At 34.9% G+C, this 16,260-nt stretch overlaps 1 protein-coding gene across 5 annotated transcripts in view; it reads left to right on the top strand.

Annotated features, from left to right (window-relative positions):
* LOC145972837 (uncharacterized) overlaps positions 1 to 16,260 on the top strand; it is an 82,566-nt gene that overhangs the window by 57,349 nt on the left and 8,957 nt on the right. For all 5 annotated transcript variants that reach the window (XR_014439296.1, XM_083101829.1, XM_083101831.1 and 2 more), the window contains 2 exons: positions 12,274 to 12,582; positions 14,066 to 14,530. Coding sequence is in view for 4 of the 5 variants with exons in the window: in XM_083101829.1 (XP_082957955.1) it covers positions 12,433 to 12,582; positions 14,066 to 14,530 (615 nt within the window). In the remaining variant the exon portion in view is untranslated. The remainder of the gene's footprint in view (positions 1 to 12,273; positions 12,583 to 14,065; positions 14,531 to 16,260) is intronic.

Raw genomic sequence — 16,260 nt, forward strand, 5'->3', positions numbered from 1 at the left:
TTGTCCCATCCTCCTCCCAGCCTCGTTTGTTCTTAGCGTTGTTAACTCGTCGTTCGCGAATACGAGGGATAACTCAATTTGCAAAACTTTAGCCGGAACTTGAGACGGACTTTTCGGTTCGTTCTACCTCCAAATTCACCTTCGGACTTGCCTCTTCGGACCTGAATGCTTTTTAACGAGCATCATTAGTAACTTTGTGACCGAAAGGAACTCGCAGTCGAAATTAATCCGCGCTCGTCTTTGAATATCTACCTCCTCGGCATTCAATAAATCTACTTCAATGAAGAGAACTTGCAAAGTTTCTCAACAAAGGATGCTTTATTACTCTCTCTCTAGTTAATATTTCTGTTTAACAAGTTTGCACTTAGTTAGCCTAAAGAAGGAATAGTGCTCGCGAAATGGAGCAATCACGAAAGTAACGTCATCACGTTACGTCCAAGTCATCTCGCAATTTTTCTACAAAATCTCTTCTTTAATTCACGTATTTTCGCTCGTTAATATTTCCTTTAAGTTCTTTGGAAATGAAAGGAAAGCATCAACCTACTGTCAAAAATCCACAGATAGGAACGATATAGTTTGGATGCGTATTTTAAGACAAATCGAATTCGCGAAAAGAGCGTCGTCTGTCCAAGATAAACACACGTGTCACTCGACCGCGTTTAGCATATCCAAGTTAACAGCATCGTATTGCTCTCAACGCGCCAATATTTCGTTGGGAAAACAAATACGCGACGGCGAATTCATTTCGCTAATTACTGTCGGCCATTCGTTCCGAATTTATCGCGCCTCCCCTGTGTATTCTTTGTTTAATCGCGGACTTTATGACGGAACGACGTGGAATCTAAATTGGGGCCACTCCGCTCCGGGCTGACAAAAATTAAACGGGTCTTCTAATTAAAGCGGATTCGTCCTCGCACGCGTGAGTCACGCTCTCGCGCTATCTTCGGAGCGAATTTTTCATAATGTCGTTCCCGCAAAAGTCTGACGTGTCGTCATCGTCGGGGAATCATCCCCCGGGAACGAGGGGATCTCGTCGCGATGAGGTGTCAAAAAATGAGGGCACTCGGTGTCTCAATCGCACGAGAATTCTCGTTGATATAACAATTTATTTTTAGATTCTATATAGTACTCTTTCTGCTTTTTCTCAGAGATCAACTTTTTTAATAAATCGATTTAAGAAAATATATTTAGAGAGAACAAAAATTATTTTTTTTTATGAACGCAGAGGTATATTTATATAAATTTTTATATGATAAATTTTATTTTAATTAAAACTATGTATTTTATAGTCAATAGCATATGATTAAATAAAAATATTTAAACTATCGTTAAATAAATAATTAATGTCATTAATAAATATCGTTAAATAAATATTTAAAATAATTAATAAATAATGCATGACATTTTACATAAAGCTAATTTTTTAAGTTTAATTTTAAGTTATATATTTTATGTATTTGCCTCTATTTGACTTTAATCGGGAACAAGAGTATCAGTTGGCACCCATAATCGTCGTTACGTCGTAAAATAGCATCCGGGAATATCCGCCCTCCCAAAAAGACCCCTCCCCTTATAAGGAATGTCTGGTGAATCGGTGGCATGGCTCCCTTGGGCCAAGGGGTGATTTCTCGTGTATAACTAGAACGGAAGAATGCGTTTCGACCGAAAGGAACTTTAAATCACATCGCAAATGTACAGTCAGCACCATTATTTTCGGCTCCTTTCAACCCTTTTTGGCGTGCTTTCGCAAAAGCTAGGGCGATATTTAAGAACCCCCGACATAAAAGAAAAGAAATGAATTATCCGTTTGTAGAGGAAGAGGAAAATTTTCTCTTATAATAAGTTCTCTAAAAATAGAAATGAGAGGTTGGCACCGTTGCATTCTTCGTAAGCCATTGCGTAGGTATTTATCTAATTAAACAAGTAAAGTTTTACACGCGCGCTGAATGCGAAGAATTTATTGTTGCAGAAAAAGACTACTTGATTATGCATGCTTGCACCTATAAATTGTGCAAGTATATTACATTCACAGAAACCGAGAGAAATAAGCAAAAAAAAATTTCTTTGAGTATTTTATCCATTTTCACATGTGACTTTGCTACTTTATTCGAAATTATACGTTTTTTGAGCTTGAAATTTACAAATTTGAAGTAGAATTTTAATCAGTAAAACTCGGCGGACTCGGTGAATTTTGAAATCTTGTTGGCTCTTTGAAATCTCTCGAACTTTGGATGTGCTGCATTTGCAGACTTTGGCTCCTCTAAATTCGTAATTATTTCTACATTAAATGTTTGAAACTTTGATAATTTCACGTGTTTGATGGGTGAAACTTTGGATTTTAAGCTCTTTACAGATCTTTGAAGCTTTAATTTATTGCAACATTGCACTTTTGGAACGTTAGGTCTTTGAATCTTAAGAAATATATTTTTTTTTAATTATTGAATATTGTTGATTTTCGAGACTTTGTCTTTATATTCTTAATCTTTAAAGCTTTGCATATTTGACTTATATCTCCAAATTCAATGGCTACAAGAATACTTTTACGACGGGAGAAGACGCGTTATCGCTGTTCCCCTCGGGTGGAAAGAAAGAAGGGTGCCAGTCGTCGATCCATGCAGAACTCGCGTACATATATCGAGGGGTCGAGCTCTGGCCCGCCGCATTGCAGTGTCAGTGAATTTAACCACTCCCTTCAGCCAGTGGCTTGGCACCTTTATTTCCGGTGACGTGGAGTCCTGTGGGATGTCCGGGGCGGGGGGGATACCAACGGCGCTGCCACCGCCATAATTTCCGTCCGCTTTTAATCCGTCGCACGTGCGTCCCGCAGGAAGAATCGGTCGGCTTCCCGCAGGAGAAAGAAATGAAAATGTGACATGGCCGTCGAATCGAAGTCACTGTTTTTTCGATCGTCTTTCGTACGACACGTTTTCTGGAAACGATTACAAATTGGATATCCATAATTTGATTATATTCGGATTGGTGATAGACACTTTCAAGGATCAAGAGTTTTTCACAGATTCAAAGGTCGTAGTATATTCAGTATTATAAATTCTCGAAGATTTAAGGAATTTTGATGGATATACATTTTTAGGATTTTCTGAAATGAAATATTTTAAAATTTTTCAAAACTTTAACCATTAATTTAAAGGCACAAACATTCAAAAAATTGTCGCTTCTCTTAGATCGAAAGAAAGAAGGGAATACCTCATTCAAAAAAATAAATTTTATGGATGTAGGTAGATTTCTAGATGTCGCAACAGAAATTTACCTTTATTTTTTATATTTGTTAAGACAATGTAATATATAGAATTTATATATTTATTTCATTATAATTATTTCAATAATTTATATATTTATTTCATGGTAAATTTAGGTTCCATTATATTTATTTCATAATTATTTCAAGAATTTATATATTTATTTCTTGATAAATTTAGGTTCTATTGTCAAATATTAATCACTGCATTGGATAAATATGAATTTTCATACTACAACTAAGAACGATTTTTGTTAAAAACTTTCTTTTGTGATTCTTCTGTGTATTATAAATTCAAACTTTATAACAAATGTGATTATTTTTAATATGAATAAGCGCCACAAAGAAAAAAAAGATTGCTCAAGTGCAAAACGTATGCGATATCATAAAATGTTTGTTAATCTATCTGAATTAATTTTTCGCACCTAGAAAATTAATGCTGTAGTTGCAAGACCATTTTTTTAAGTATTGTCATCCATTTGGCAACGTGAGGTTCCGCAATCTTGAAGATTCAAGATTCCACAGTTAGTAGTATTTTAAGTTCCTAGAAGTTTCAAGAATTAGTAAGAATTTAAGGATGTTTTGTACCTATTTTCAAAATATTGAGAATTTAATGAAAATTGTACAGAATGTCCTTACATATGTTTAGAATCTTCAGTACAATTTTTAAATCGATTTACTATAGCGTTCACAAGTTATAAGGATTTTAATTTGCACCGAATTAACATGTGTTCTTATGGGAAACGTATAACCACGTCGATTCAAATGACAAAAACACAAAAAATAATATTTAGAATTTGTTTAAAATTTGCAAAAGTGTAGTTTAGATACAGAGGAAATATTTGGTCAAATAATATTATACAAGTACTAACTGGTTAAAAAGATATTAAATATAATTCAATGAAATTAGCCATATATCTGACACAAGGCGAAATTCTCTGCCAAAAGTTAATCATTTCGATTAACAAAATTCGGAATATTTCAGTAAAAACGCAATAAATATTAAAAAATACATCTCTGCACTGTAGCTAAGATCAAATTGTAATATTCCATGCAATTTCTCATACTCAAAATACACCAAAAGTGGATATATTCGTCAATATTGATTTTCAGCTACTTTTTGCTGGGATTGTACATACAAAGCATCCTTAAAATACATTAGATTTCAATTTCACAAAATAGCAAGATAAGATTTTCTAGTTTCACCGCCGAGTCTCATTTGTATTGAATTGGATATGAGAAACGTTTGGAACGAGAACAGATACCAGGCTAATGGAGTATCGATTCACGTCAGGGCGCGGAAAAGTTAAATTTTCATATCCGCTCGTGCGGACTCGCATTACGATTGCGTGCGACTATGTAATACGCGCGAAATCGTTGATACGCGATCAAGATCCGACGAGAAATCTCGAGTTATACGTCGCGTGTGATACCGCTTAAGAGATTGTACACCAAGTCGTACACGTGTAGCGGACCTTGTACGTGTGTACCCGATAAGATTGACATTTGCATATACGCGATTAGCGTACAAGCCGTAGATCATCCGGCGCTTAAGTTGTTTCCTCTTTATTACGGAAGCGATTCAAATGAAAAATTGCTTCACGCTAACGCACGCAGAAACGAATACGAGGAAATGTGTATGCATAAAATTAAATTTTATCGCGAGACTTTCAGCGGGAATTCAAACGAAAACAAGTAAAATTGAGAGATAAGTAAAATCTCGTACGATTAAACGGTTACGATTTATTGAAGGAAAAATTAATAAATAATTGTAACATTAAATTTGCTACTTTTGCATCATAATTTTATTCTTTTAAATTTGCCCCTTCCCTTTGCTCGTGTCTTTTAATGTTATTAGAAGCTTAATGCTTTTTTTGATATTTTAATCAACGAACGATAGACTGGAAATTGCTTCGAGAATCTGTCATTAAAGTTGGCGACTATCAGGACACCCTGTACGTATCTCATGCATATTAATCGGCGCGACGAGACGCTGATTCGCTTAACAAAGGCGAGTCTCGAGCCGAAGAGAACGACCGTTCGAAAGTTACAAATCAGTCGATACGAATTTTACGACGACGTGCTTGTACGTTAATTATAAGCATCTGTTAATTATACGCACATGACCGGCGTCACGTGCCGCGAATTAATTGTGCTCGAGCATGCACGCAAAGTTGCGCTGTCGTTTACACGCTTGTAAGAGCGTATCAAGTTAAATGTCGCAAATTTTCGCGGGTCTCGCTCTCGGGTCGTTGCACGTAATAATTAACGCGCTTATTAATATCATCTATTACGGATACTCGGCCAGGCACCCTTCTAGACCTCTGTTAAATTAAAGAAAAGGGAGAAACAGACGAAAAAGGAAAAGTTTCCCACAGGCAGCAACATTTGCGAAAACAAATTTATGTTATGCACATAGTATAAATATTGACAAATTTAAAACAGAAGATGTTCAAAATAAAATTAATGAATAAATAACATGTAATATCACTCTGGATTTTTTACGTATTAATTTCAATCTTTTTCCGGAAGAATTAATCAAAGATTTATATATATTATAATATGTATTAATTTAAATTTTATATATATTTATTCAATTAAATCCAAAGGATCCGAATTTGAATCCTTTTCGGATATTATTAGATTAAAAAGGGAAGAAGAGAGGGGCGAATATTTTCTGCAGGTGCTAGAAAAAATCGCGAAGATAAAAATTAAATGATGTAAAAATGAAATTATAATTAAAAATATAATTAAATTATAAAAATATAATTCAATTATAATCAAAAATTAAATTACCATACTACGATGTATCTTTAAAAAAAAAAAGAAAATACAAAAACAGCATAATTAATTCGCGCCTTAAATGTTTATATATTAAAGTTTAATCGAAATTTCCCAAATACGTGTAATGTATACAACGTTATAATGTTATTTCAGGAATATTCTCAGACAGTTACATTTCGTGATATGGAAGAATAACTGTTTCGTGCAAGTGCTCTGAAATTCCGCCCGAGTATACGAGAATGTTATCCGTACATGCATTAGGGTAATTTCCATTTCGTTCGGAGGGGGAAGAGAAATGCTAGCGACTATCCCCTGCAACGGGGCACGATGATTAATGGCCGATATGTTACGTGGAAACTTTCCTTAATATTCCGTGCATTCCCGATGTTTCGATTTACGCACCGAGAACGGTAGCGCTGCTCATTTCTATGCCCTTAACAGTCATCTCCAAATTACTTCTCCATATAGGCAAGTATTTCGAGATATCGGATGTATATTCAATAAATTTTCTTCATTAAGCTTCTCTTAATTATTTAAGACAGATTATATCTTAAATAACAATTCGAGATATACAGGGTGTCAGGCCAATCTCTCGCCAAAAAAAAGCTTACCTCGAGAGCTTTTCAAAACACTATAATAAAGTATTTTTTCATCGAGTACTTTTCGAGTTAAAGAGAAAAAATATATAATTTGCAATTAACAATTACACACTTTTTTTTTCGAAACAATTATATGTTTTCCTTACACCAATTGATTCCTCTCATTATTTTGTACATAAAAGTATTAAGATAAGATAATCGAAAAATGAATATTTTACTAGATATTTTATGGTTTATGTAAAAATTAAGAAATTACTTCAAGCCTCATAACTCGAAAAGTATTCGATGAAAAAATACTTTATTATAGTGTTTTGAAAAGCTCTCGAGGTAAGCTACAAGAGCTTTTTATTGGCGAGAGATTACCCTGACACCCTGTATATACTTTTCATATTCCCTCTAATGTTCCCTCACTAATTAATTTCAGTTTTTTCTTGTATTTTGTAATTTTCGTATTTCAAGTAGCGTTGCTATAAATCAAACGAGCCCGTCAGATTGATGTGGTAACCCACTTTGAGATTTTGCGCTAACTCGACGAGTTTTCGGCGCCGAAAGTAGGAAAATATTCCACGAGCGGGAGCGGGGTCGGGCGATAAGCTTCACTTTAATCAAGCCAGAAGTTACCCCGATATCATCGTTATTACACGCCGCCTCGACCACGATAAATTACAGGGGTTGGTGCGGTGCACCCACTTGAACCTCCGCCTCCTCCTCCCCCCCCTTCCTAGCCGCGGGACGCGCCTGTTTGCGACCAACGCTAACTCTAACGAGACTAACGAGCTCTTGTCTCTGACCATTCATCGATACGGCGATCCGCCCGTGCGTCCGGACTAAAGGAACCCTCGTTAACCCTGAAAACCCTCCACTCTGACTCGACGTCTTCGCTGGAGCGCGCCAACGTGTCGTATATTAGTTTAATCCTTTCCCATCGCCCGAGCAATTTCGCCTTTCAGAAAATGTATTTATGTAGATACATAGTTTTGACAATATTGATGGTGGGGAAAGATCAATGATAGTGCATAAAACTGGAACAAATATGTATGTGAATAGTTGCGTAATTTATATTAAATAAAATTTGAAGATTAATTAAATTAATTAAATTAATTATTAATATTATGCATTTTCAGATTTTTTTATAATGTCGCATGCATAGCGTTAAAAGAAGTGGAAAGTTTTTTATTGATTACTTTTACGCTTTGATGAGTGAAATAAATGAAAAGAAATTATTATATTGATATAAGATAAAACTTATAAAGAAATATATATAATTGCATATTAAAAAGATCACTTTCTGGTATCGCTTTCTATGTCTTCGCGATCTAGTCTTTGTGACAATCCGACTGTTCTCATCTCTATGTGTATGTTATCGTGTTTTATAATCGTAGGACTATCGATCTTGGCGAAGTACTATAGTTGGCAAATATTATGCTTATGAAAGATAAGCATAATAATTTTCAGAAAATCGAAGACGTAATTAAGTTTCGATCGAACATCCGATGTCGAAGAAGAGGCAGAAAATTCAGTTCGTAATTGTCGAACCATGCAAACTTCATGAATACACGCAAGTGGTTTTGGAGTAACGATCTTTCTTGATTCTCTTCCTTAAATTCCGCCGAAATATTATGGAAATGAGATCCCGGAAATCCCTGGAAATAAAATCCTCGATGATGACGACGAAGTTAACTGTATTATATAACTCGCATATTAGCATACGCAATCGAATCATTACGAATGGCAAGGAAGAGACGTATTAACGAGCGTCGCGATGCCAGATGCGATTAAGAGATCCGACGAGCTGACTCGCAGCGGTTTGTAGCGAATGGGGAGAAAGCGATGTGGAGTATCCACGTCGCTCGATAGCTGCCTCTTGTTAAGCTTCTTGGATAAAATCATTCTTAATCAAGGAACGCTTCTTAAGCAAAGATCTATAAATCTAATAAATCTGAAATTTCTCCGAGAAATCCGAGATATTAATGTGATCTCTTCTTGTTCAATTGTTTATTCTGATTGAATGATTAAATTATAGTTGTGATTTATGGATTATGGAATCGAAGAAATTTATCTTTCTAATTAGAATCTGTTTATTTATTTTATTATTTATATTCTGCTAACAAATTCATAACGTGAATGTTTGTGTAAGTTTTCCTTAGAATCTAGAGAAAATATTTGCTTCAAAGAATGTTTATTCTTCCAAATAGAGTTACGCAAGACTCAAGACGCAATAATATTTGTAAAAATATCGTATTGATATTTATTTTATTTATTATTTATTTTATTTTATTTTATTATATTTATTTATTTATTTTATAATTTTCGACAACTTAAATTTTATCTTGATTTTGATTGAGTTTTTGTAGCAAAAATCTCATCTTGTATTGTCTTGTCTTTATTTTATTAATAATTCCAATCTAATACTCTCTCTCTCTCTGAATGATTGTTTAAAATTATATATATATAATATAATTATAATATAATATAATATCAATAATATAATATAATATAATATAATAAAAAATATAATATAAAATAATATAATATCAATAATCTTGACAATTTTAGTTTTAATATTGTCTTGATAATTAATTAAAAATCTTTCCTTAAATTTCCTTCCTCGAATTTCGAGACAAGACAACATCAAGATCTTGATGTCTCGTGCAATCCTACTTCTCTTCTTGCCGGACTTTAATCGCGATTTTCCACAAATGAACTCAATTCTCCCTTTTGCTATGAATCATCTATCTCTCCAGTCACGAATCGTCGAACCGTCGGTTATTTCCCCGCGCGAGAAATTCGCCACATTGGATTCGTGGACGTCTTTCGATTCGTAGTCTTCCGGTTTCCGCTCACGTAGAGTCGCCCATATCAGGAAGGGAAAGAAGGGGACGCAGGGCGGATTCAATCGCGTAGACGCACGCGATGACGTCGGCGCAACCGACGAGATATTTATTTCGCGAAAAGCTCTCTCCGCGGCCTGAAGATTGATAAGCGGACTTATAGATCGAGAAACCTGGCTCCGCGAGTAAATATATCGTACATCGCGACAGAGCTTGAACAAAGTCTGCGACATTCGCATATGGCATGCGATATAAAAGGAATATACGTGAGATGAATTTTCATAGCGAAAGAGATCACATCTGTTCCGTGGATGATGAGCATGAATAAAAAATGTGTAATAAAGTCGATTCTAGAAAAAAATACAAGATGAAATAATTTTTATTAAGAGTAAAAGAGTTGATGAGAGATATACAGGGTGTATCTGAAATGATGCACTAAACTTTAGGAGCGTATTCTAGAGGTCAAAATAAGACTTTTCTTTCCTATGAACATGGGTCCGCAAATGAACCCCCCTCCGAGCTAGAGGCCCCTAAAGTTTGGGGAAAAAATTGAAAATTGGCTGTATTTCAGAAAAAAATTATTTGACCTTGGTTTTGACGTTACCTATCACCCTCTCTTGAGAGATAAATAAATTTGCATTGCGGGTGTTTGGTCAATTTCACACATTTTCGAGTTTTAGCTCGGAGGGGGATTCATTTGCGGACCCATGTTTATAAGAAAAAAAGTCTTATTTTGACCTCTAGAATACGCTCCTAAAGTTTAGTGCATCATTTCAGATACACTCTGTATAGAATGAAGGAGATAAGAAAAATTTTTTTCCACAAGTGATTTTAGCGCAGATATAGGATATTAGAGCGTGATAAGAAACTGGAATATATATTAATTTTACTATACTACTGTAAATAGATTATAGAAATAGTACAATAGATAAAAGAATGATAAAGCAAACGAAAGAGGGTAGAAAGGACGGGGATAAGAAGGGATTAATTTGACGCAACGTAAAATATACTAAAATATTAATATTTATACAAGCACGAGAGATTATATAAAAGCAAGCAAGCGGAAGAAACATGATTTATAAAATATATAACTCGTTTTATAAGACGAAAGACGAGAGCAAAGGTTGGGGCAGTGCGTAACTGTACCTATTTAATGTCTCGCAAAATCTGTCACACAGTTTAATTAACGCTACTAATACTGTATATATATAATGATTAAATATAATATATATCAATATAATATATATCAATATAATATATATAATATATATATAGACATAAGATTCAAAAAGCTCGCGAACCAAAGATGCATTTAATATTTTTTTACCACGCCCTATCTTCTCCGAGAACTTTCGAGGCGACGATGAAAAGCCCTGATTAAAACTCAGCCGGCGCACGTAATACGTTTTCAACAGTGCCTCTTGAAAGTTGACGACATCGTCGATCCGCTTATTTCCATAAGGAGATCACTTTGCCTTCGAGTTTCCAAAATCGTGCCTGAAACTATGGCCTTAGACTGCGTTTATGTAAATTTGCGCATCTCCTTGAGACGTCGAAGCTATAACCAAAAGCAGGCGACTCGCTTAGTGTAATTGATTATAAATATAGAGGACAGTAAGAAGGTTTTTAAAACCAGAGAAATAAATCTTCTCATTTTTGTACCTATATATGTAGATTAATTTTATTTCTAAAACTTAAATTTTAAAACAAGAAAAATTTTTTCATTAGAATTATTAAATTACATTTAGTATTTTTTTCGATTTTTCGATTTTATAAGTATTCCATGCATGATGTAAAATTCTAACATTTTTGTCAAAATTGTAACTGCCAAAAATGTTATACACTTATTTCTAATGATGATGAATTAAATCATTACAGCTCCCTCGAACACATGCATTAATTATCCAGTTTAATTACTCTGAACTCGGTGGTCGGCTTCTCTAATTAAATTCAACTCGTCGATTATCGTACAAGTCAATTTCGCTTACATAGATAGGAATTTCTAGACCTAAAAATAAATTTCTAGATTTCACTCAGTGTTACATTAAAAATTTTCAGCCAAAAAATTCGTTCAGTAAATTTATTGTAAAATCTTGAAAAAACGTACGCCTTGAATTTCGTATATTCTGCATATAAAATAGCATATAAAATAGCGATTATAAGTTGACATTGAAAAGTGATTGATTGGAAAATTTTCCTTCCATTGACGGTCGCATAAATCTACGTTTCGCGATACAGGAGTTTATATTCGCGAACATGGTGTATCCTGTATTATAGATTTAGTGTCTTGGTGGGATAATGGCTTGTCACATTGTTTGTTCGTGTTAGGGGCAGGAAAAATGGCATAAAAGCGACGTAAAGCTATTTGTTAGTATGTTAATGCGAAGAGCTACGTGACTGCTGCTCCTACGAGAATATTATTGATGATTCAAAGGAGCGAGAGCGAAGGTAACCTGTGTAAATAGCCAATAGGTGTAACATGAAGCTGTAATAATAGTCTCGCGATACGCGATGAGAGAACCGGTGCATCGTCCGTCTGTAATGATTAATAAATTAAATCGGTGCAATCATGTAACGTTTTACGCAATGATATGATCGACGTTTCCATTGGAATTAGATTCGTAAATAGTTTGAAATAATTTAAATTATCAAATCATCAATTCTTCCTCTCTCTTTTACAGATAAAAATTTTCATTCCAAACAGATTTTTATAAATCTGTTTTCTTTATATAGTGTATTTTTGAATTTCTTTTTTATTTTGATTATGATTCGAAGCGAAATTGAACGATCGTTTTTGTTGCAGAAATGCAGTTTTATCGTGAAATGGAGCGCTCGAATAGAGCGCGCAAATAACGCGATCACAGTTGATTCTGCGGGCAACAGTCGTGAGAAGAGGTCCTCTATCCACTTGGGCATTTTCAACGAGACGCCGACACTCCGTTAGCCGACACTCGTGTGCATCATGTTCGGGACGAAATTGCGCACGTGGATGGAGGCACACATCGTGCGATCGAAGAAGAAGAAAGATCGGAAGAAGGGCGACAAGGGATTCGACTCGAATTGCAACTCCCCCAGGAGCCACAGCGCCAACAGATCGCCCGCTTTGCACCAGGTGAATAGATTCAATTAAATTACTTATTGTTAGTCATTTATAAAATAATTTTAAAATATCTATAAATTTCTGATGTTTTTTATAATTATCGTGAATTATTTTATAAGTTTATTCAAACTACTAAGCGTGATCTTGTATGAAATCTATTATTGTTTTTGTTTTAAATATATCTTATAGTATGATAATTTATATCTAACAGATTAAAATTAAAAAATTTTTTTTTATATTAGAAAACACATTTTTTCTTGAAAGGTTTTTATAAATTCGCAATTTATAACATTATTTTATATATATCTTGTAGTATGATAATTTATATCTAACATAGATTAAAATTTTTTTGTATCAGAAAGCACATTTTTTCTTGAAAGGTTTTTGTAAATTCGCAATTTATAACATTCGATGTAAATCAAGAAAGTTAATAATTTTCCGGAATATGAAATTTTCAGAGATTTAGAATTTTTACATCATTGTTCATCATTTTTGTAAATTTATACGCGATGCCAACGATCGACATTTTACGTCAATCTTGTAAATACTAATTGCTCCAATCGCGATCGTTGCAAGGCTCCAAAGCATATTTGAAAGGCGTACGTTCGCTGGATTCACCGTCATTATCGGCAAACTAGTTCGCGAAGTGCTTCCCCTATTTTCCTACTGCTTGCCAACGTTTGCTCGTTACGCTCGTCCGCGTTTCTCCGCTAACAGACCCTTACGTCGGCATTTTCTATGGTAGGGACGGCCAAGGCACGTCGACGCTTATCGTTAAGGCGGGTAGAAAAAGAGTTTAGTATTCTTTACCCGACACACCCTGGCAGGCAGAATCGCCTTCGTTCTCGCGCCATCCGTTGCAGTATCTTTGAGCTTTATGCAGTCTGCGGATGGCTGCCTTATCGAAACTGCACATTACGGAGGAAGCGTTGAAAATTTATGAATTCGCGTTATACATCAATTCTTCTTTTACTGTGCATCGTATTTTCCAAATTATTATCATACGCGAAATTTCTCTACAAGTTATTGACATATTTGGTAATTTTAAATTTGTGAACTATAAATATATTTGATATAAAGAATAATAACTTTGAAGAATTTAAGATTAAAAGACAAAAGATATTTTTTAAATCTCTTTTTTTATAAAAGAATTTTTTTTTTGTTATTCCAAGGATTCTAGGTACATAGATTTGTATTTATTGGATTCAGAAACTTTTTAATATTTTTATAAATTTTTTAATTTAAATAATTAGTGTTTTATGGCAGGTCTCGATATTTATTACAATGAGCTAGTATAAAATATGCGATCAATGTTATTAAAAAATATAGAAAAATAATTTTAGAAAAGTGATCAACATTTTTCATGTATTTATTAGGCACTTATATATACGAGTTAAAAGATTTTTTTACTGGAGAAAAATATTCAATAAATCAATAAAAAATTAGAATCTCGATTATGCATTCGAATAAACAAATCTTAATCTTTTCCTCGCAGGTACATCCGATAGATTCGCCGACGAAGAACGTGGACGGTATCCGGTTGCACGGGGGCGGCTACGGGGCGACCGTGACCAGCTCGTCCGGCACTTCCGGCGGTACCGCCGGAAGCGTGAGCCTCTCCTCGCCGGAGAGCGCGTACTCCACCGGCTACTCGACCGACGGCACCTCGCCCGGCACTAGTTTCCCGCCCGAATATTACATCAACATCAGGACTGGCACCCACTATTTTCAGAGCAACGGTAACGGCGGTGCGAACACAAGTACCATCACCATCCCTCCTACCAATAACAATAACAACAGTAGCAAAGTCAGGACGAAGAGGCCGCCGAGCGACGCCGGGAATCTACCACCGGGCACGTCAGGAAATGGAAGAGTCGAAGACAGGGAGCAGTCATCCGCGAACACGAATATAACCAAGGATAACGCTCAGCCGGAAGTACGAACGAGTATGCCACATAAAGTAAGTACATTGCCTAATAAGTTACAGAATTACGTTACACAAACCTGAGTTGATGTAACAGAGATATAACCGAATGATAATGATAGTTGGCAACTAGAAATATTAATTCATAAATAAATACTAATATGTAAATTTAGTGTTGTAACTCTTTTACTTTTATATATTTTATATATTAAATTTAGAAAAAAATAATTATATATATCTGGTACAATTATAATCATTTTTCTCATTCGAAGGAGAATAATTTTTTGCTTTTTTAGTTATAATTATGGTTTACTCAATAATTTTCTCTGTTCTTGTAGATTATGAAATTTTTAAAAAATATTTTTAATTATTTGCTTCGTTTACGCATCGAAGATGCTTAGTATCTCTTAACAAATCTTGTCTCAAATATATCAGTTTTAAGGAAGAGATTAAAATATTCTTGAGAACTCTTTTCTTTTACTTATATATTTTTTAGAAAAAATTAATTATATATATCTGGTACCATTACAATCATTTTCCTCATTCGAAGGAGAATAATTTTTTGCTTTTTTAATTATAATTACGGTTTACTCAATAATTTTCTCTGTTTTTGTAGATTATGAAATTTTTAAAAAATAATTTTAATTATTTGCTTCGTTTACGCATCGAAAATGCTTAGTATCTCTTAACAAATCTTGTCTCAAAAATATCGATTTTAAGAAAGAGATTAAAATATTCTCGAGAATTAAAAAAATTAGAAAAAATTGTCTTATTATAATATAATTTTCCTTGGCAAAATTTCAACTCAAGTCTTGATTATGGAACGCTAGAGAAGCGTGCATTATCGCGAAGTTTCGAGATGCCTCGAATATAACGTATTCATACGAGATGTGGCTTCTTCGTCAAACACTACGCGTTCCTTTCAAATAGTTTATAGGCTGAAAGTAAATGCGCTTCTCGAGTTCGTCGCGTGAGATTGCCATCGTTTCGCTTAAACATACCCCCCATACCCCCCGGTTCCTGAGGGTGCGTTTGTTCACTGACAGTCTTTAAAGCCGCGAGTTCAACGACATCCGGCCTCTTCCGTCAAGCAGGAAGTATACATTTTGGAGTAGCGTTTATCGTCGTGGTACATACTGCAAGAGAGAGAGAGAGAGATAGACGAGGTAACAAGGCTTACGAATTCCTTTCGGTGAATTTAACGCGAAGCGCGAGTTTGTCTGAGGAACAACAGAACGGAAGCTCAATGGCGCCTTCATGGAGTACACACTACAATTTGTCAAGAAAAGATATTTATTAGCCGCATTGTCCTTCCTCCGGAAGAATGCGGTCGCCAACAGGAATGAGAAATTCTGGAAACGTGCTTCATTTCACACTTTCTTCTCAAGATTCGCTCTCCCGACGAGTCACATGACTCGAAAAGGCGATGCATTATCGTCAAGAACGTGCGCCAGAATATCGGGAGTTAATGGTCGGCGGGAGTGAAAAATGAATCCTTCCTCCTCCCCAAGCTGTGATCGATTGCGTGTTGCACACCGTGTCGTCAACCCTCGTTTCGGTACAATGGAGAGAGAAACGATCGAGTTTGCGATTTAGATTGACGGTAAAGGCGAGAATACGCGAACGGAATGACAAATATAAAGGCGCGACTCCAAACAGAAGTTTGCATGAATGAATGATTTTCAAGTAAAGCGAACATTTTTTCACATAACGAGAGAATGGATTCTTCAAATAGATTAATTATATAGATTAATAATAATTAGTAT

This window comes from Camponotus vicinus, unplaced genomic scaffold (assembly GCF_025532165.1).
Source record: "Camponotus vicinus isolate PSW18456_S1 unplaced genomic scaffold, iyCamVici1.0 SCAF_6, whole genome shotgun sequence".
Taxonomy (NCBI): Eukaryota; Metazoa; Arthropoda; class Insecta; order Hymenoptera; family Formicidae; genus Camponotus; species Camponotus vicinus.